Genomic DNA, 22,490 nt, shown 5'->3' on the forward strand with positions numbered 1-22,490 from the left:
CTGCCCTTGAGTCATCTGAACTCCTACACTTCTGGCCCTCCCTGACCAATCTCCCCTCCTCACTCTCCTTTCTCCGCAGCTCCCTCTCCTCCATTCTGGACTCCCTTGCCCCCCTCACCTCCCGAACTGCCTCATACTCCCATAAATTCCCCTGGTACACCAGCTATCTCCATTCCCTCAAGGCACAAGTGCGAATTGCCGAACGCGAGTGGACCAAATCCAAACTAACGGTCCATCGGCAGATTTGACTTCACCACACCAAGATCTACCGCTACTCTCTTGCCTCCGCCAAATCCTCTTTCTACTCCAAGGTTATCTTGCAGGCAAAGGACAACCCCAGGCTTCTCTTTTCCACCACTAACCATCTCCTCTGTCCACCTTTCCTTACCTCGCCCATCCTCTCCTCAAACTCCAACTGTGAGGAGATGCTGGACTTTCTCGAATCTAAAATCGAGGGGATACGTTCAGCCACCTCAGCCCCATCCACAGCCACCCCCACATCACCTCTCCCTCATGACCCACCACCCACCCATCCCCCACTATACTCCTTTGACTCTATCTCCCTCCTCCCTCACCACGACTGTCCACATACTCAAACCCACCACCTGCTCCCTCGATTCCATCCCCACCTCTCTCCTCGTCTCCAGGCTCCATCTTCTGGCCCCTCTCCTGTCCGATGTCATCAACCTCTCCTTGTGCACCAGTTCAGTTCCCACCCCACTAAAAATAGCCGTCATCACCCCCATCTTGAAAAATACTTCCCTGGATCCATCCCTCCTCTCCAGCTACTGCCCCATGTCTAACCTCCCATTCCTCTCCCAAGATCCTGGAATGAGTCATCGCGTCCCAGCTCCGCTCCTTTCGCTTTCGCCATTCCCTCTTTGAACCCCTCCAATCCGGCTTCTGCACTGCAGAAACAGCATGGAAACAGCCCTGGTCAAAGTCACTAATGACATTCTGAACATCTGTGATCAGGGCTCCCTCTGCCTCCTTGTCCTCCTCGACCTCTCTGCCGCCTTCGACACTGTCGACCACTCCATCCTCATACACCGCCTCTCCGCTTTATTCATTCTTCACGGATCTGCCCTTGCCTGGTTCAATTCCTGTCTCGCTCACCGTCTCCACTTTGTTGCCTCTAATGGTTTCTCCTCCAGCCCCCACACTGTCACGTCTGGCGCCCCCCAGGGCTCTATCCTCGGCCCTCTCCTCTTTAATATATATATGCTGTCAACCTTGGTGACATCATCCGCAGACATGGGGTCAACTTCCACATGTATGCGGATGAAACCCAACTCTATCTTTCTGCCTCCACCCTCAACTCCAGGACCACTGCTGTCCTGACAGACTGCCTGTCGGACATCAAGTCCTGGACGAGGGCTAATTTCCTACAGTTGAATGTGTATAAGACTGAGGCCCTCCTGATTGGCTCACGCCAGCGCCTCAGCACCTCAGGCTCTGGCAGCATCAACCTCCATGGTTGCACACTACAACTCACCAAACCAGCCAGGAACCCAGGTGTCTTGTTCAACCCTCAACTGTCTTTTCTCCCCCACATTCAAGCCATGACCTGCTCTGCCTTCCATCGCCGTAACATCACCCGACTCCACCACTACCTCACCCCTCAGGCCGCTGAAACTCTTGTTCATGCCTTCATCACCTCCAGGCTCGACTATGCGAACCTACTGCTTGTCGGCGTGCAGATAATCCAGAACTCCGTGTCCTCTCCTGCAACAAACCTTGGGCAAGTTTCCTTACTCCACACAGAGCCTAATAATAATCCATCCAAAACCAAAAACAATAATAAATTGGTCATTTGCAATCTATGACTGTTTGTGGGACATTGCTGTGCGCAATTGGCTAACGCGTTCGCCCACAAATATACAGTCAATTCACTTTACAGTGTGTTCTGTGAAGCGCTTTGGGACGTCCTCCCTACGTGAAAAGCGCTATATCAAATGCAAGGATTATTATTATTATTATAAACTCCGTGACCCCATCTCTCCCACTCTCGCCCAACTCTATTGGCTCCCTATTCTTCAGAGGATCCAGTTCAAGATCCTGGTCCTCACATACAAAGCCCTCCATGGCCTCGCCCCACCCTACCTCTGCGACCTCCTAACCCCCTACCAACCCGTCCGTTCCCTCCACTCAGCCGGCTCTGGCCTGCTCCATGTCCCCCGTCCCACCCGCCTTACCATTGGCAGGAGAGCCTTCAGCCACTCTGCCCTCAACTTCTGGAATTCCATCCCCCAGTCACTCCGTCTCACCCCCTCCTTATCCTCCCTCAAGTCCTGCCTCAAGACCCTCCTCTTCAACCTTGCCATCGGCCTTTCCCTTCTCCCCTCCCCACCCCCGACCCAGCTTGGTCTGAAATGTTGTACTCTGTCCAGCGCCTCTAGATGTCCTCCCAAAGTGAAAGGCGCTATACAAATGTAATCTTCTTGTTGTTGATTATCAAACGCCTTTTGAAAATCAATATAAATGACACCAACTGCAATACCTTCACCACCCTCTCCGTTACTTCAAAAACCTCTAACACGTTTGTGAGACATGATTTGCCTTTAACAAATCCATATTGGCTGTCCTTTATTAATCCATATTTTCTAAGTGAAAAGTTCTTTTGTCCCAGATTATAGTCTCTAGAAGTTTCCTCACTATTGACGTTAGGCTGACTGGCCTGTAGTTCCTGGGTTTATCCTTCTGCTTCTTTTTGTACAGTAACATTTGCAAACCCCCAGTCCTCTGGCACCAGCCCGGAGTCCAAGGAGGATTGAAAGATTGTGGCCAGAGCCTCTGTTATTTCCACCCTTACCTTCCTCAGTAACCTAGGATGCATCCCATCTGGACCGGGTGACTTATCCACCTTGAGCACCGACAACCTTTTTAGTATCTCCTCTTGGTTTATTCTTATCTCATCCAATTTCTCTACCCTTTCCTCCGATACTTTGGCATTGGCTGCACTCTCGTCTTTTGTGAAGATAGTTGGAAAGTGCTCATTCAGTATTTCAGCTATGCCCTCTCCCTCCCCAAGAAGATTTTCTCTTTAGTCTAAATTGGACCCACCCTATCTTTGACTAACCTTTTATTCTTTATGTGCTTATAAAATACCTTAGGGTTCCCTTTTATGTAACCCGCTAATCTTTTCTCATACAGTCTCTTTGTCCCTCTTATTTCCTTTTTCAGTTGTCCTCTGGACTTTCTATATCTATTTGATTACCTTCTGTATTTTGGACCTGACATTTATCATAAACCTCTTTTTTCTGTTTTATTTTAATCTCCATATCCGTATTCATCCAGGAAAGTTTGGATGCTCTACCTTTCCCCTTTGTGGAAATGTTATTTGTTCTGTCCCCAAACTATCTCCTCCTGGAAGGTTTCCCATTGCTCATTAGCCGTTTTACCTACCAATCTTTCTTCCCTTTTTCAATTCACTGAAATTAGCCCTCTTCCAGTTGAGTATCTTTGATTGCTCCTTGTCCCTTTCCATAAGTACTCTAAACCTATTGATGTTGTGATCACTGTTGTCCAGATACTTTCCTACTGAAACCTGCTCCACTTGCCCCACTTCATTCTAGAACCAGGACTGCTTCCTTCCTCGTTGAGCTGATCCAGAAAGTTATCCTGCAAACATTTCAGGAATCCTTCGCCCTCCTTGCCCTTTACACTGTTATTTTGCCAGTCTATGTTAGGATAATTGAAGTCCCCCATTATCACTACTTTATTGGTTTGGCATCTTCTGAAATGAATACAGTTGTGTTTAACCAGCTTATGTTTCATAGAGCATGGACCCTAAACTATATTTATTAGAATGTATTAGACTTGTGTGCCCTTTGACTGATTGAGATTCTTGAAATATGGACTTGTCTGTATTAAATGCAAGAAATGGTAAAGGAGTTTTATTGAACTGTTATTTCACAAAATAAAGTCACTTGACCGAAGGTGATCTGTCATATTTCAACTGTCAACCACAAGGAAGCTGAAGAGTGCAACAGAGAACTATTGCATCAACGGTAGGCAATGTGTAATCCCCTAGGTCTCAGAGATGTAATTGTGCTGAAGTCTGCCATTCAGTGACTTTACATCAATTAACTTTATATTGCATCGATCTTCCAATGAATGTGTGCAATATACTTTTGCTTTCAAAGCTGGAGTTTAACTTTACTGACGGGGTTTATTGTTTGGTGGTAGCAATTGCGATCACTGACCTGATAGTGATGATTTAATATAGCTGATATTCATAGTGTGCAAATTATTCACAGTATCTCATTACCTCTTGTATAGATATGTATGTGCCATTGGACCCTCCTGCCCTAACCATGCAGACTGGTTGTTGAATTTATGTCCTGTTAATTCTGCCCTATGTCTTAAAATGAGTCAGTAAATATTTCAATATCAATGAAATACAAGACATTTTTTATATTGTTCTTTTNCTAAAAAAGAAGTCCAAGAGAGCATATCATTAGGCATCCTATTTTACAGATGTTTGTTTTTTCACTTTACTTTAAAATGTGAAGTACATTGGAATATATTGAAATTGGCTTCCTCTACCTTACTGTTTTCACATCATTACTTGCTGCAAATAAATAACCTAGGACTTGCTAAATGTAGCATCATTAACCATGTGTACTAACAGACATTCAGGCAATGTTGGAGTACATTATCAAAGTCATTATATATAGTATCACAGGGTTTCTCTTGCATCTATTTTTAAACAATTGGCAATGGAGTGGTATTTTATATTCCAAAGTTCATCGTCCTGTGAAATTATCTGTCTCAAAATTGTTATGTGGCTGGTGAATATGCCATTTGTACAGTTGGTAGGTTGTAAATATAATCAATTATTTTATTCGTGTTTATAATTGTATTTTGATATTAATTTAAACATTTGAAAGCCCAAAAAGACACTTTGATTGCGCCTTTATATGAGTTAACTTTCACCTCTCTCCAGAGATGCTTGGTTGTCTTTTTATTTAAAAAAAACAACTCCTGGCAGAGAATAAAGTCAGGAATTATGAGCAGGTATAGCTCTCAAGAGGTTATATGATAATAGAGCTACTTTAATTAGTGAGCTGGTTGTCTCACTGGCACTGTGAGGAGGCATCCTAATCACTAACTGCCAGGAACAGTGATATGCTTCCTACTTCATTTTCCCCTCTGAGCTGTTAAATGGAGACCTGAAATGAAGTAGGACATTTATCTGCATTTAGCAGTAGGCCTGCAATGTTTTTACATATTTTTGTAATGTCTACACAAGTCACAGGGAAATTTAAATTAGCAATGTGCCAAGTTTTTTTTTAAAAAAAGGGAATCTCTACTTAGTTTCATTTTTGGATTTAATTAAATATCTACTGGTTTTTTTTTAGTTCATTTTACAATAACCCTTCAAATGACTCTGGGCTGTTGTGGTGAACTTGTGGAATAAATTACTCATTTCAATTTGCAGAGGTTATATGAGGTTCTTGTGAAAAGGACCTCACCTGGAAGAATGTGTGGTTTTGGTCACCTAATCTTTGGAGCAATGTAATTGCACTTGAGAAAATGCAGAGGTTAAACAAACAAGATTGTACTGGTGTTTATAAATTATGGGAATCGATTAAGTAATTTGTTTTTAAAAACATAATCTTTTGTTTTGTGAATGGAATTGCAAAGACAATCTGGGTAAATTGTTCAGTATTGTAGTTTTCTTTAAAAATTAAGAAGTTAGGAGTAGAAAGGGAGTCAGATGATCCTTCACCCAGAGGTTAGAAGAATTTATGGAATAAATAGCAAGAAAGAATAACGAAGCAAACGGTGTAAATGGTTTCAAGAGGCAGCTTGAAATATTTCTGGAAATTGAGGGATATGTGGTGAGGCTTTTTTCTCTGACCACCTTTGGGACCATCAAAATGAGAAAAATAATAATAACCCTTACATTTAATGTAGCACCTCATGTTGGGAGGACGTTTCAAAGCATATGTTGTAATGATTATATTTTGTAGTAAATACAGCATTCAATTTGCACACAGCGATGACCTACAAAACACCGTCAAGTTACACCTAATGACCTGTCTAATGCATTTCTGCAGTTTTGAGGCGTTTAAGTAACTTGACGTAGTTTCTGGTGGTGATTTTGTACTTGTCAACAAAGCTATTTTAAATAAAACATTGTAAAAGATGTTTATGTAGTGTACTTAAATAGGGCATCATTTTCCATTTTGCTGGCATTGCAGATTAGACCAGACCTTTTTTGCATAGGTCAAGTAACTTGCTTCAGGGAGTTGAGGATGCTGAATCCACGCATTTCAGGTGAATACTGATTAGATGTCTTATTTTTCCACTGACAGATCATTGATCTGTCGCTAGGCATTTTAGTGTTGTCACCCCTGGTGATACAGTGGAGAATTTACACATAAATATTTTATTATCAAAACTAATTGAAAATACACCCATAAGCATTGCCTCTGTCGTTATCTGATAGATTTTCTTCTCTCCATGCTGCTTTCCAACCTGTTGTTGGGAAAATTGGGAATTATATAAATATTGCAACAATCCCTAATTGGCAATATTTCTGAAGTAATCCCATTATAGAGGCTCAGGACAGTAATTTAACACCCGGCGAAAAATGTGGACCCTTAGGGGTAAATATTCCATTTAATTATTATGTTACACACAGCAGTGTAACTGCAACAATTTCAAAATTGGTAAATAATAATGTATTCGGAGGTTTGGGAGATGAATGGTATGAAATAACAAAACATTTAGAGAACATAAGGAGAAAATAAAATGAATTGTACAGTAAATGGAACATTGCTTTTCCTACTTTCTGTCCTTGATTTGCCACTGAATTGCAGAATTTCTTTTCTATCAGTAAACATTTCTACCACAGTACCATCTTGAACAATGCTTAATTCAGTGAGTATGTCTGCTCATAAGTTTGTTGTGGCCTGAAGGATTTTCAATACAATTTACACTAAAACAGTAATGATCCTTGTATTTGATATAGCTCCTTAGCACGTCTTTGAGACGTCTCAAGGCAGTTCACAGAATACATTGTAAAGTGAATTGACTGTATATTTTGTGGGCGAAATGCGGCAGCCAATTCCGACTAACAACCGGGTTCCTCCTTGCTGCTTAAACAAAGGAGTGTGGAGTAATGAAACTTGCCTGACATTTCGCCCTGTCCAGGAATTGAACCCAGGTCCTCTCGCTTGCAAGACGGGTGTTCTAACCAATGCCGCCATAGGTCAGGAGGAAGTCTTCAGCGCGGTGCAGGATTTACTCATGACTGCTTATTTTGCAACCAAATGCAGCTGCCAATCTGGGCACAGCAATGTCCACAAACAGCCATGAAATGATTGACTAATTTTATTTGAAAAATTGTTACCCAGGACACTGGAAGAAACTCCCCTCCCCTTTCGAATAGTGCCATGGGGTCTTTAATGTCCACCTGAACAGACAGACATGACCTTAACATCGTCCAAAGGACAGGTAGACAGATTTTGTATTATGCTTAGTGATGAAAAAAGTTTAGAAGCTAGTTGGTTTGAACTAGGATGTATTACTGCCAAATGAGCTCTCATTTTTTTTAAATACAATGAATTTTCTTTGGTTGTTAACTTGACTTACATATTTGGGCACTTATATGTCAAGCAGGTTGTCACTTTCTCAACCTTTGAAATGTCTCTGTTATGCAGACACACTTATCATGATGACAGCTGTGCTCTCAGAGCCCAGGGTTACAGTATAAATTCTGAAACCTAATAAATCCATCTCATTCAGCAAAAACAATGTTTGCACTGTCCTGTGCTGACATTTGGTGTTTAAGTGGCACCCTGCAAGTTTTTTTTATGACCTTCAAAAATGAAGGAAGACTTAATTGCTAGTAGAAATTATTACTTTTTTGGTGGTCAAAAATTTGACTTTGTATAACTGCAGACTTATAGCGTTTACAGGATGCAAATGTGAAACGCACAAGACCAGTTTAATACAGAGATGCAAAAAAGTCATTGAATAGGTTCAGTGAATAAAGTTGGAAAGTCTTTGTGAATTCTTTGCAAAGAATTTCCCCAGTTTATCAGTTTAAAGGAAGCGATTGGGTATGGTCTGTTGTTAGTAATTTTTCCAAGCCAGTCCAAATCGGAGTCACTTTGGAGAACTTGTGACTGATATCACCAGAGCAGTAGAGAAAGGGAAACAAAATGGTGCATCTCAGTGAATCCAAAACTTCACCAGATTTGTTTTCCAAAGTAATATAAGGGGAATGACTTCCCAAGTCCAAGAGGTAGTGCAGAAGAACATAACGAGGATGATCCCTACTGTTAGATGAATGAACTATGAACAATCATTAAGACAAGCTTTGGTTCTTCAGTCTTGAAAAGAGCTATCTCAGAAGGGACCTTTTAGATATATATAAAATTAAAATGGCCTTGAGAAAGTAAATCCCCAAAAATACATTTGTTACGTGCAGCGAGAGCAAAATAAGAGAGCATAGGTTTAAGTTGGCAAGGGCAATGTCAAGATAGACATCCAGAAGTATTTCTTTACCCAGAGGATAAATTACGACTGGAACAGGTTATCAGAAAGGGTTACTGGTGCTGGACTTATTTAAAAAATAACGCCATGCTATAACGGGTGGGTATTTTGAAGGGAGAAGATTAGATGGGCCTTCTTCATCCAAATAAGTTTTGCGTACGTAACATTAAGTAGGGAGTGTAAAGAAAAGAAGAGAGAAAGAGAGGGGAGGGGAGCAGACTGGACTGGCAGAGAAAGAAAAGAGTGGTTCAGGTAGGAGACTACTGTGTTGATTGAATTCAAGAACATCTGCTAGGGGATATTTGCTTCTAGCTTATTAGATGCATCTAAAGGTAATTGTGTTGTGCCTTGCACATATTTCCTACATTCTGGTTATTATTATTTACTCTAGCATCTAAAAGACAAAGTATAAAATCATTCCATATCTGAGCTTTACCTGCGGCATGAATCTAATATCAGTTTCACTGATACCCTTTTTAACTTTGTGCTCTCAAAGCTATTAAAGAAATGCAATTAAAATTTGCATGCATTCATTTTGTGAGAAACTTTGGAGACCTTTTGCATGAATTACTAACTGCTTCATAATTATATTAATTTAACACAAGTGCCTACTGGCATATCCATTGCAGCAGTTTCATTAATCTTTTCGATACAATACTTTCCTATGAAGGCTTTCTTTGTCTCTGTTTCTTTAAATATGATAAGTAAATGATATTTAGAATCTAATTGTATGATGTATATTCAGTAATTCACAGATTAAAAGTGTCCTAATCAACAAGACATTGCTGCTAAGATTAACACATATTTCTAGGCGGTGGGGAGATTGAAGGGAGAACACTCTCTCAAGAAGTTCATTTTATGGCCAGGAGGTGACACTAATATCTCACTGAATTCTACACAATAATTTATTTTCATTCGGAAAGTAATACAGATCACCGAACTTTGATTCTAGCATTTTCAGTCTCTTCATTTTTGCTGTGATCCACAACAGAACAGTATTCCCAGTGACAGTGACATTTCAATGAACATTAAGCAACAGCCAGAGTAACCTAGACTGCCTGAGACAAAATTATAGATGCTATTCCATCACCATGTGACAATAGCACCACATTAACTAAGAACATTTATTCAATCAATATTAAATATGTTCTGTTTGGTACCGATGTTATTGAGTTACAGGACATGCACGCTGCTTAGTTTTATCAATGAATGAACGGCTGCTTAGTTTTATTAATGATTGAATGAAAAGCATAACAAGCTGCTGAACTTGTTAAAGCACCTATTCTATCCGATTGTCAACCTATTTTTATGAGTGATATTTTGTTCAATCCATGATCTAATGTGTCCATTTGTTCAACCTTGGATAGAGAAATGTATTTATGTTGTGTATAAAGGGCCACCAAATGCAATGCAACTGGTTTATGATGTCTATAAGTAGAGCATGACAGCTCCTTTGATTTTTTTTCACCTCAGTTATGAAATTAACCTTTGGCATACATTATTCTTTCTATTGTAAGCCAAAACCAAGCTATCACTTCCAAACACCTCGAGGTTTTGCTTTATTTTTCTTACACTCTGCTAGAAACACTGAAGCCTCCAGTCACTTGTCAGATCTATGGATACATTCCATAGAAGTGAGTGCTTTCAGTTTGTTGTGAATGTAGTACTCAGACTACTTGAGCACATATACATGAGTGATTTAGTGACAGGGTGTGATGTGTAATTTCCAATGCTTAATAATGTCTGTCCCAGTTGTCAACCTAGTAAAAGACTCAAGTGTTTTTTTAATGTTCTTTTAATTTTTGACAAATGAGTCTGATCTTATCATTGCTTCCTTTTTGCAGATTGGTGGTCTAGAATTTCCTCCAAAGAAGCTATTTGGTAACAGGGATGAAAGGGTGATCGCTGAGAGACGGAGCCACTTAGAGGTAAATGTAATGGTATCATTTAGTGTTTATTCAGATGCAATGTAAACATACTGTCGGGTTTGAAATAATTACATTGAATTGTAAGAATGCACATACTTCTTTCATCAACTAATAGCTATTAACTTCAGTAATGCTGTGGTAAATTGTAGTTCAATACAGCTGGTCTTTAAATTTTAGGATTTGGATATTTTTAATGTATTAAATGGAATTACGTTACTACAGTATAATAACAATGGCTTCCTTTATGTGAAAACATTGCAGTTAATTAATCTTGGTCAATGTAGTTATTTGAATCTTGTCACAGATTAATATACAGTTGCACTTGAAGCACATGTTTTTTTTAGTTTTATTCTACTTTCCTGAAAAGGATGACCCTTGTCGGGGTACTGTTCTACAGACATCAACAGCTCTTCATTACCTCATCCAAGGAGCACATTCTTTGTGTATTAGCCTCTCCATTGTCAGCTGGCTATTCAACCAAAGGTCTGCACAGATAAGGCAGATCCTGCCCTCTCCTGACACTTCTGATGACCACAAACTTGCACTTTCCAGCAGGGGTCATTGAATAGCAAATTGGGATGGAAAGTCAGACCGATATTCTGCTCTACCTTAACTGAAGAGACAAAGTTATTTAAGGTCCAGTGGAACCTCAGATATTTTCGCCTGATTATCCACCATAATTAGCAAGTGGATTGTACATTTAGCCTCCGCTCCACCTGACTCAGCTGCTGTCTGTCACTCCACTTGCCTCCTCGATTTAGCTTCCAAATGCAGCTCAAGTAGGGGTAGGAAATCCATCTGGGTCTGGATTGAATCTATTTTCATTTGCATTTCAGAGCATTCACAATTCTGCGAATTCTTAAAAATTCTTAATTTTCAAATGAAACTTTGTTTTTTGCAAGTTTCTTTTAAGAACTTCAGAAATCTGGTTTCAAAGTTAAGACTGAATTCAACAATTTGACAAATTCTGGATGTTGTGAAATGCTAAGTAAAAAGATATGGAGTCACTACATTTTTACAGTAAAATCCTGTGACACGTTTAAGACGTTTTGATGACATTATAAGGCACCATATCAAAGTAGTATTATTAAATCTAAATCCAGGTGGAATTTCTCTCCCATACAGTGGAAATACAATTATCTGCATGAAGGGTTCACTCTATTAGGCAGACTGTACACCAGATACTGTTCACTGAAATTAAGGAATTGAACTGGCCACCTGGTTTGCAACACTGCACCATATTACCAACTGATGTAAAGTTTTAAAGAATGCAGTTCATAAAGAAGAAAATGGGTTATCCATCTTAATGTGTCTTTGTCCCCATGAGAATGTTGCCAATGTTTGGGAGGTAAAAAACCGTAAGAGCTGAACATTATTATTGTCTTCATGACACCAAGCTCAAATCATAAATGCAATTTCTTCATTGTGTGACATGATGTAAAAAAAAACTTTTGGCAGTCTTTTTATGTGTGATCGATGCTCCTTTAATGTTCTGGTGTGATTGAATGAGATTGTTTACTTGTGGTGATATCTTTTTGGTATTGGGTATTTTTTTTAATGAAGTTGACTGCATTTTGCGGTATGGATGTGATTCCAATTAGTGGATTGTATTTAGACGTAGCGTAAACTTAGATCTCAATTGATCTACTGATAAACACATCCTGACAGGAGAAAAACGAATAGCCTGTTAGTCTGCTGTGTCCCAACCAACCTGTTATTTATGTGCCAAAGAGTGACTTTGACAGGAAAGTCACAGAATATTATCAACCTTATTCATCCTCCTTCCTGGCAAGAAAAGGCAGGGACTGAAACGGGGGGAGAAAATGAAAGAAAACACAGGAACTGATTCAGAATAAGTCTGGAAATCACTGCGAACTGTAATTTTGAAGATTAATCCTTTGATGATCCCATACACACCAGTCAATAATTAACATATTGACTGTTAATCCTGTCATAACACGCCTAATAATAATCCCTCCAAAACCAAAAACAATAATAAATTGGTCATTTTCAATCTACGACAGTTTGTGGGACATTGCTGTGCGCAATTGGCTGCCGCGTTCGCCCACAAATATACAGTCAATTCACTTTACAGTATGTTCTGTGAAGCGCTTTGGGACGTCCTCCCGACGTGAAAAGCGCTATATCAAATGCAAGGATTAAGGATTATAACACTGTCATTGTTAATAAATGAACTCTCACGATTTCATCTACTAACTCTTAATGTGTATTGCAGAGGAACACTCTGCTTAGAATTGGTTATGCCATTTGTGCTTAAAATATCATTGCATGTGATGTTCAGCTCCTCATACAGGATAACTGTCTAACCACACTGAATCTTTAATTGGAGTTCTGTAGCTCAGTGGTTAGAGCACTCGCCTTGCAAGCGAGAGACCTGGGTTCGATTCCTAGCAGGGTGAAACCTTACTCCACACGCCTGATAATAATCCCTCTAGAAAAAAAACAATAATAATTTGGTTACTCAATCCACAACTGTTTGTTGGACACTGCTGTGCGCAATTGGCTGCAGCGTTTCGCCTACAAACATACAGTCAATTCACTTTACAGTATATTCTGTGAAGCTCTTTGAGACGTCTAGAAGACGTGAAAAGTGCTATATCAAATGCAAGGATTATTATTATTATTAATTATGTGTGCCTCTTGTTTTAATGCATGGTAACTGTATAACATGGTACTATAGTGACAGCATAACTCCTAATGCAAGAACCTTTCAGTTAGTGCAACATTTTGCACTTGGTTGATGACTTGATGTTTGCCTTGTTCTCATATCCACAATGGAGCCTGTCCCAAAATAGTGGCGATATGAGGTTCTCCACTGTACATAGGAGGAACTGACAAAGCTCAGCAAAACATTTCAAGCAAAGCTACCACTAGGGCAACTTCTCCAACAAGCTACCCTTCAATTTATGTTTAGTTCATGCTTCAGTTTGGATTTGATGGTAGATGTTTTTTAAAGAGAAAGAGGAACTGATTTGTCTGTTTTTTATTAGCATTGCTGAATGGATACTACGCTAGTGACTACATGGACATCATAGTGCAAACAGTGTCTGCTTATTTACTCTTATCAAAACCCCTCAACATTTTGAACACCTCTATTAAATTTCTCCTTAACCGTCTTTGTTCTAAGGAGAACAATCCCAGCTTCTCTAGTCTTGCATCCTGCTATCATTCTGGTGATCGCCTTTGTACCCTCTCCAAGGCCTTGACATCCTTCCTAAAGTGTGAGGTACATGCCATGCTGAACATATTAGAATCTATTTTCCATTTTGGGAATGTCAGTTTGTTCATTCAAATGTTCAAAATGAATATTTGATATTGCTGGTTTCTAAATTGCTAAGGCATTTTTATATTGACGCTATATGTTCTTGGAAATTGTGTGCTGACAGGTGGAACATTTTCTTTTCTCCTGTGATGCTGTGAAACTTTTATCTTCAGAATTATGAATTTATAGACCTTACAGCATAACCAATTCTGACATCATATGAATGAATAATGCTTAACAATGTATTTGAAAATCTGTTGATTTGACATTTTCAATATCAATCACAGTACTGAATTCATTGTTTACACCAATGCCACCAGTATACGAGAATTGTGATACAAGTACTGATTGGATCAGGTTCTGGCCAGTCACAATCCTTGCATGTTTTGACACATAAATTTGTTGCAATCAAATTTTTCATGATGCATGCATGCACATGACATTCATCTAAGTATCCACGTACCTTTATCGGAAGCTTACTGAAAGTGAAGAGAGAAAAAATTAGGCGTAGATTTATTTTGAACCCACCACCCCCCCAAAAACATAAAGGACGAAGCTAACTCATGTCTTTTTTTCACCTCCTCTAAGGGGATTGAGTATCCAGCTCCAGGAGAGAAGTGTAGGTAGTAAAACGGGTAGGAGATGGGATTGAGGGATTCTTACAGGAGTGGCCATCATGAGCTTCTGGCCTTTTTCTGTTTGTTTCTTTCTATGGCTGTCTGATTAGCTTTCTAATCCTTGGTGTGTCTAAATTCACAGGTGCATTATGGTCACTGGAGGAGGCTTGATCCCATTGGAATCAAACTCCTGAGACAAGTCAATGCCTTAAGGAGAGAGGGTAATTCTGTACTTGTGCTGGGACTTAAATCAGAACTTAGATAATATGGATCGAAGCAGTTAAATATCCTGCTTACTTCTATATTATCCCATTTACGCCCACAAAATACACAGGCACATTCACTTTACAGTATATCCTGTGAAGAGCTTTGAGACTTCTTAACTATGTGATAATAATAATTCTTGCATTTGATATAGCGCCTTATCGTGTTGAGGGGTCTCAAAGCGCTTCACAGAATATATTGTAAAGTGTGAATTTGTGGGCGAAACGTGACACTGCAGTGTCTTACAAACACTAGTAGATTGAGTGACCAAATGTTTTTAGGGATTATTCCCCCAGGAAAGCAATCCACCAATTGACTAATGACAGGGTTCTTACTTACTGCTAAGTAAATAGCAGAGTGTTGAGTAAGGAAACTAGTTTAAGGTTTCGCCCTGCCCGGATATCGAACATGGGTCTGCTCGCTTGATAATTCTCACATTTGATATAAGGCGCAATATCAAATGCGGGAATTATTATCATTATGTTTTCAGCAAATGTTCAGTAGTGATATAAAATTCCATTTCCACTGTTGCTAATGAACATCCCATCTTTTTATAGCCTTTTTTTCCACTGAAAGCATGCGTCATTTTCCCTCATAAAATTGGCACAACCTTACATTTATCCTTCTGCCATTCCTTAGCCAATTCATTTAATTAGTTCAAATTCCTTTTGAATGCTATTGACCCCTTCTCTACTTGTCATCTAGCCATATGGCTAGGTGTCATTGGCAAAGCTTACAATAATGTCAAGTACCTTCCAAGCACTTTCTAAAAATCTGACTTCAGATAAATCCTGGCTAGTCAGACTTTATACCCAGGGAGGGGGGACAATTTCCAGCCCTTATAGGCATTTACCAGCTTTTTTCGGCACTGCTTTTTTTTTAATGTGTGAATAGACTATCTTCTGCTGCTTTGACTCAAACAATCTGAGTCAAAGTCAATATCCTTGGCCTTTGCGAAGGCCAGCAAGGACGGTGAGGTGGGGAAAATCAGGTGGGCTTCTCACGCGCTTAAGAGTTGGGCTAGCGGAAGTTTACAAGTGGCTTGTGGAAATAGTTTTTTAATTTTTCAGTTTCGAGCTTGGTCCAGATGGGTTTGAATTCCAGATACCAGGGGTTTACTGTATATGAACCCACTGGATTGCCTTTGACTATACATTTAGCTGCCAGAGGATTTTGAGTGGTTGCTTTAAATCCATGGTTTCTGTTCCTTTTTGCCTCTGGCCTCTTTAGATGAACATTGATTCATCATATAGGTATTGTCATTTTGTACTAAGCAGCTCAATTAGTTTCATATTCTTCAGAATCATTAATCTATTACAAAGCATGTGGAAACTCTATTGCTTTTCAATGGTAGTGGCTCTCCTGTATTGACTTGAACATCATTCTTTCTGCAAATTGTTTTTTTATTAATCCAAGTAGATTAAACGTGCTGCCGATAGAGTTCACAAGATTGGTAAGGCAGTAATCCATGATTTTATTACTTGGCTCTGAATTTCATCGTTTGCATGGAAACAGTTTGTGGATGTACTGAATGAAGTGTTTCACATTCTGTGTAATAAGGAGAGTTGTGTCTTTGAAACAATGCCAACCAGTGTATTAGGCTTTATCATTTCGAAGTAAATAGTAAAAATGAATTCCATAATCTTAATACTGTATTAGTAAGAATGTGTAGGTAAAATATAGTAGTCAAAATTTGCTCTTGATGAATGTAGATTTTTTTAAAAGCTGCTAAGGTGACATGCTTGGCTGGAGAATATCGGAATCGAGCTGGTCAGCTGTGGACAGTCTCTAGTCCGATTCCTGAGATAAGCAGGTTGACAGTACTCCAGGGCACTGCTGATGACAGCACAGCCAGCCTAGCTCATAGGCAGGACCTAGAAGGGAAGACCAGTCACTGGAGGAGGCATGTCCCACTCAGATCCTGTTAAGCCTGTAAGTCAAAGCCCTAACAAGTAGGGTGACTCAGCTGGACAAGCAGTGGAAAAGCTTGCCAGACAGCAATATCAATGCCAAACTCTGCTGTTTTAGCTGGTTAGACTCCAGCAGTACCCCAACTCACTCTGGGGTTCCCAAGTCTTGGCTTCTGCCAACCTGTGCCTAATACTTTCCAGAATTAGGTAAACAGGATGCATTCCATTCCATTCCAACAATCTATCTTTGGGATTTTCATGTATAGATGTGATGCATGGAAATCTCTGCTTGGTTTGGATATTCTTAAGCATGGCGATGGGTTTCTGTATGTCTCAGACACCCGGCTGACCAAAAAAAAGCTGTCAAAAACATTTAGTAAATGATCTGATATGTTTTAGCATTTTTTAAAAGATATCATGGTTGTTATTAGCTATGCCCCTGGTGATAATGAACATGTCATAACCCATAAACATAATCAGTCTATCATCACTGTTTACCAGTCTGCCTAGATTTATTCTGACAGCTTTAGGAACATAGGAAAATAGAAGGTCATTCAGTCCATCGAGCCTGTTTTCGACCTTGGTAAATCTTTTAATACTAATACCTCTATTATCCAATTATCTGTCTATTTCTGTTTTAAATATCCCTGTTATAGCTTTCTAAGGCAGAGGATTCAACACTTTCACCATCCTGTATGTGTGAAATGCTTTCTGACCTCAGTTCTAACTGCATTGTTTCAGATGTTAAGGCTATGCCCCCTTGTAATTAATCCATCTACCAGAGGGAAGACTCAGCAGGTCAGGCAGCATCTATGGAGAAAGGAAAGTGAGTCAACGTTTTGGGTCCATGACCCTTCGTCAGAACATTCTGATGAACGGTTATGGACCCGAAACGTTGACTCATGTTCCTTTCTCCATAGATGCTGCCTGACCTGCTGAGTGTTCCCAGCGACTTCTGTTTTTGTTTTCAGATTTCCAGCATCTGCAGTATTTTGTGTGTTTTTTTACCAGAGGCAAGAGTTATCCACTATCTAATCTGTCAATTCATAGAATCATAGAGTATTCCAGCACAGAAGGAAGCCATTCGGCCCATCGTAACTGCGTCGGCTCTTTGGAAGAGCTATCCAATAAGTCCCCCTCCCCCACTCTTTCCCCCTATCCTTGCAATTTTTTCCTTTTGAAAGTTGTTATTGAATCTGTTTCCTCCACCACCTTTTCAAGCAGCACATTCCAGACTAACGACTCTCTGTGTGTAAATAAAATCTCATCTCCCCTCTGGTTCTTTTGTCAATTATCTTGAATCTATTTGCCCTGGTCACTGACTCACCTGCCAGTGGAAACAGTTTCTTCCTATCTACTCTTATCAAAACCCCTCATAATTTTGAACACCTCTATTAAAACTCCCCTTAAACTTTCTGTGCTCTGAGGAGAACAATTTCAACTTCTATAGTCTCTCCACAAAACTAAAGTCCCTCAAACCTGGTACCATTCTATTAATATCCTCTGCACCTTCTCCAAGGCCTTGATATCCTTGTGGTGCCCAGAATTGGACATAATACTCCAGCTGAGGCCTAATCAGTGAATTATAAAGGTTCAGCAGATCTTCCTTACTTTTGTACTCTATGCTTCTGTTTAAAAACCCAATGATCACATATACTTTTTTAATAGCTCTATCAACCTGTCCTGCCACCTTCAAAGACCTGTGTATGTGAGCCCCCAGGTCTCCCTGCTCCTTAGCCCCCTTTAAAACTGTACCAGTAAAATAACTCTTGTTATTTTTATTTCTCAATCAAATTACCTCTTAATCTCATGATAAGTCAGAACAGGGAACACAATCAAAATCTGCAGCAATTACTGTGGCTCCTCCTCCAGAAACAACAGAGTCAAATGACCAATGTTAGACAATTCCCATGTTTTCCATGAAATAAGAAAGGTGGTAGATAGCATTGAGGCCTTCAGCATGTCTCTATTCCATGGCTTGATTACATTCCAATAATAACAGCAAAGCTATCTGAAAGATCTAAATGCATAGCGGCTCAGCACCAACACAAAACGAAATAGCTTTCAGTGTGTTGCACAAACCTTCAGTAAGCAAAATGGATGCTCTTTCAAATGCATTTTTTTGCTTTTGTAACTTATATTGCCTTAAATGAAAATCTTAATAGTTTGTGATTCTTTAGCACTGAGATTAAACTAAAATGCCCTATAAGAATTTTTTTTCAGAAATTCACGATGAGAAGAGAATGCACATCATTTGCATTAAAACAAATTATGTCCCGGGAAATTTGTCTGCTCTGATGATAAATCAGAACTGTTTCATACTTGGTATTGGTAATTGCTGTTGTCAACTGTATTGTAATTGATGCACTATATATCAGTCATCTGTGAATATTACTGGTATATCAGCATTTATTTAATAAGCAGCAAAAAAATTGGTGAATCTTCTTGATTTAACGTGTTGGAATACTGTACTCTTTCCCTTTCTTGTTTGGATTCAAATACAGAATAGACATACAAGATAAAAATGTGTTTGATCTTAAGTGGAAAAAAAATAATTCAACTTTGATTTAGTCCCAGTGGGTGCACATCTAAAGAAGAAAACTGCTACAATTTCCAATAAAAGAGTAATATAATTAAAACCCCTTTGATTTTTCACACTTGTCAGTTGCCATTCATCTTACTGTCTCCCAGATGTGAATTGTTAGCAGTAATAAAAGAAACACTGAGCTTGAAAGTGCAGGACTGTATTCAGTAGCTGGATTCACTGGAATGGATGTTCATCACAGCGACCTCTGCAATCTACTCTCTGAATAGACTTTACGGAAGTTGGTGTAACATACATCTGATGCTACAGCAATTAATAATAATAATTCCTTGCATTTGATATATGCCTTATCACATCACCAAAGTGTATCAAAGCACTTGACAGGATTTACTGTATTGTAACTCCGTAGGTTATAGGTTTTAGTAGATCCATATGGCAAGTACCACATTTTCAACCCTATGTTATCAGAACCTGATATAAATGTGCTGGTCACACACATGTAATTTGATTTGACCTCTGTTAACTAAAGGAAAATTCCAAGTGATGCAAACTCCAAATTCTTAGGGAGTGCAGGATCCTGCTGTTTTGGGCATATTGTCCTCAAGAATTTCATTGATCTTCTTGTCCAACTCAATGCTCTCTCCCAGGCGCTGAATGGCACAGTATCAGTTATTCTGAAGTTATTCTGAAACAGGATGCCCTGCAGCCATTGCCTGCCCAACAACCAGCATAATTTTAGGGAAAATGTAGAAATTTCAAGCAACCTAGTACTGAAATAGGAGATTACTCTTTTGCCAATTTTGTTTGTCCGTGAGGCTGACAGCGACATGTGATAAATTACATCGGTTCTTGGACAGGCAATGGCTGGTGGGCATCCCGTTTTAGAATAACCTGACAAGATGCTACCCTGAACAGCGCAATATAAAGGAAAGATGTTATGTTTGAAACTGCACCATTGGTATCTGGGAAAGAGCATCGAGTTGCACAGGAATATCTAGGCTAAAGTTTATCCAACCTGACTTACACAAAACGTTGACCGTGGCAATATAGCTGGAGTGTTGCTTGGAATAAACAACATAATTTTATTTGCAGATTGGTAGTGGTACAATTATATTAGAAATTCTGCCAGTACAGCATTCCAAGACATTACCTTATGTGAAAAGCGTTATACAAGTGGTACAAGTAGTCATTGTTGTTGCCAGCAACAAATTAGACATGCATTTTGGCTCAGTTACGAGCATTCTCCACTGGGTCCGAGGTTGTGGATTTGAGCCCTACACCAGGACTTGATATCATAACCCATTTAACACTTTGGTACAGTACTGAGGCATTCTTATATATTGTAAAGTAATTTGGGCAATTTATAATAAAATACGGTATTGTGTTAACTGAAGTCTCCCCATAGCTAATCTGCCCATAGCTTTATAAAGATCAAATTGTTATAGGTCAGTCCTGGTAAATCTCTGATACTGTTGCCGTATTTAGCTAATTTTAGTACCATGGCTAAGGATCTCAATCTGCCATTAGCGAAAACTGACCCTCCCCCACCCCCCCCTTCGTACCACTGGTGTGGGTTATTCTATTTGCGACAGTTTGAGACTCGTGGGGGTAAAAAACACTTATGCTCTCATTGAGTACATGCACTTGGCAGTCAGAATATAGCTGTGCAAATGAGAGCCAGAGAAAGCACTTACTTAGGCAATGAAGCTCCCATCTCCATCAGACTCTTTCCTTTCAAATTAGAATGGCTCACTCTTTCACAGCAACTTGCATTTATATAATGCCCTCCACACAGTTTAGTGTCTCAGGGCGCTAGCCATTTAGAGTTATTTTTATTTTGAACATTAGAGCCACAGATGTATACATTTTCTAGCAGCCAACTGCAAAACTGTATTACTACATACTACAGGAACAATTCCACTTCAATGTAAAATCTTTCTTCCAAATATCTTACAAATCAAAGTCTATTCAGGGCTCAACTATGTTTTATTTTACTTTGAACCAAAAGAAAGTAACAGAAAAATGTTAACTGGTAACAGTAAGGTTTTTTTTAAGAAAAATCATCATAAAGAACACTGCAACGCTAGACAAGTTGTATATTTTAGGCTTTGCTCCTTCCAATTTTCATCCACTGGGCGCATACTCTTAAGCTGGTAAGTGATTTTTGGCTCTTGAGCTGTCACTGTCAAGGGGAAAACAAAAATACTGCAAATGTAGATTAGGTCGTTGTTTATCTGAAAAAAGAGAGAAGTCAATATTTGAGGCTTAACAGTGAGAAGGAATCACGGATGATAATTGCTGTCTTGTGTATTTTATTTCAGGTTTCCAGCAACTTGTTTCTCTTTTATTAGAACTGTTTTTGTGTGTTCTTCAGCCTCCTCTGTTTTGCTTTAAATGAAAGTGCCCGAGCTGTTTTAAGCATCAAAATTATTTGTAACCTTCAAATTCCTGTTTTCTCAGGGGAAAAATGTACATGTCTACATGATTCATTTAAGATAGGGTAATGGAATGAAATATCCCTCAGTAAAAGATCTAAAAATCAATTAGTTTCATAACAACTCGGTAGCAGATTGACTTAAATGTTTTCACAGTCATTATTTAAGCATTTAGACACAACATTTTTCAGTCTAAATGTGACAGATGCTGAACATTACATCTGTTACTGGAGGTAAATTACCTGGAAGTCATTCAGAGTTCGTCTTGGCCTTTAAAGAGGAAAGTTGAAATAAAATTAATACCACTTGTCAGTAGCCTGAGGGAATTCTATAAACAAACACTTGACAATTTCTTGGTTGTAAGCTATGGTTTTAAGGGTTTAATTAACTATATTATAATGGTTGATTTCATTACCTAATAATGCACTTGGTGTCTTGCGGTGCGGTTCAGTCAGAATGACTCTGTGTCTTTGAACCTGACTCTAATCTGGAACATCTTTTAAATGAAAATATTACCTGGCATTTAGAAGTTTTTTTAACACGTGCCAAACATTGGGCAGCTTAACCCAAATTATAGAACCGTGCAATAGCAAATTCACCTGCCACTATGGACAAAAGGCAATGTATACAGAAGCTAGAATATAGCTAATCAACTGATCAAAGAGTAGAGAAAACATAATGATTTGTGGCTTCTAATAATATAGTTCAAACTTTCAATTTAGATCAAACTTTCTCCTGTCAACTCAGTCTGTAAGTGAATAAGATAATTCTGGCAGGTAATTTGCTATTCCCAGTCAGAATCAATATATTGATCATTGCGGTCAGAAAGGTCAGTCGATACTATATTGGCTGTTATGGGGAGGGGGAGGATTCTCTTCATTCTCACCCCACACACCCGGAGGGCAGGAATTGAGCGTGAACCTGGCTTGTGGTGGCTTTGGATTGAATATTGTTACTGAATATTGTCTTAACTCAGATCAGTAGTCCTTTACCGTGA

The 22,490-nt window shown here is 39.2% G+C and overlaps 1 protein-coding gene across 1 annotated transcript in view; it reads left to right on the forward strand.

Annotated features, from left to right (window-relative positions):
* Positions 1-22,490, forward strand: part of kif16ba (kinesin family member 16Ba) — a 129,261-nt gene that overhangs the window by 102,200 nt on the left and 4,571 nt on the right. The window contains exon 25 of the mRNA XM_007892286.2: positions 10,356-10,439. Coding sequence (XP_007890477.1) covers positions 10,356-10,439 — 84 coding nt within the window. The remainder of the gene's footprint in view (positions 1-10,355; positions 10,440-22,490) is intronic.

This window comes from Callorhinchus milii, unplaced genomic scaffold (genome assembly GCF_018977255.1).
Source record: "Callorhinchus milii isolate IMCB2004 unplaced genomic scaffold, IMCB_Cmil_1.0 Scaffold3, whole genome shotgun sequence".
Taxonomy (NCBI): Eukaryota; Metazoa; Chordata; class Chondrichthyes; order Chimaeriformes; family Callorhinchidae; genus Callorhinchus; species Callorhinchus milii.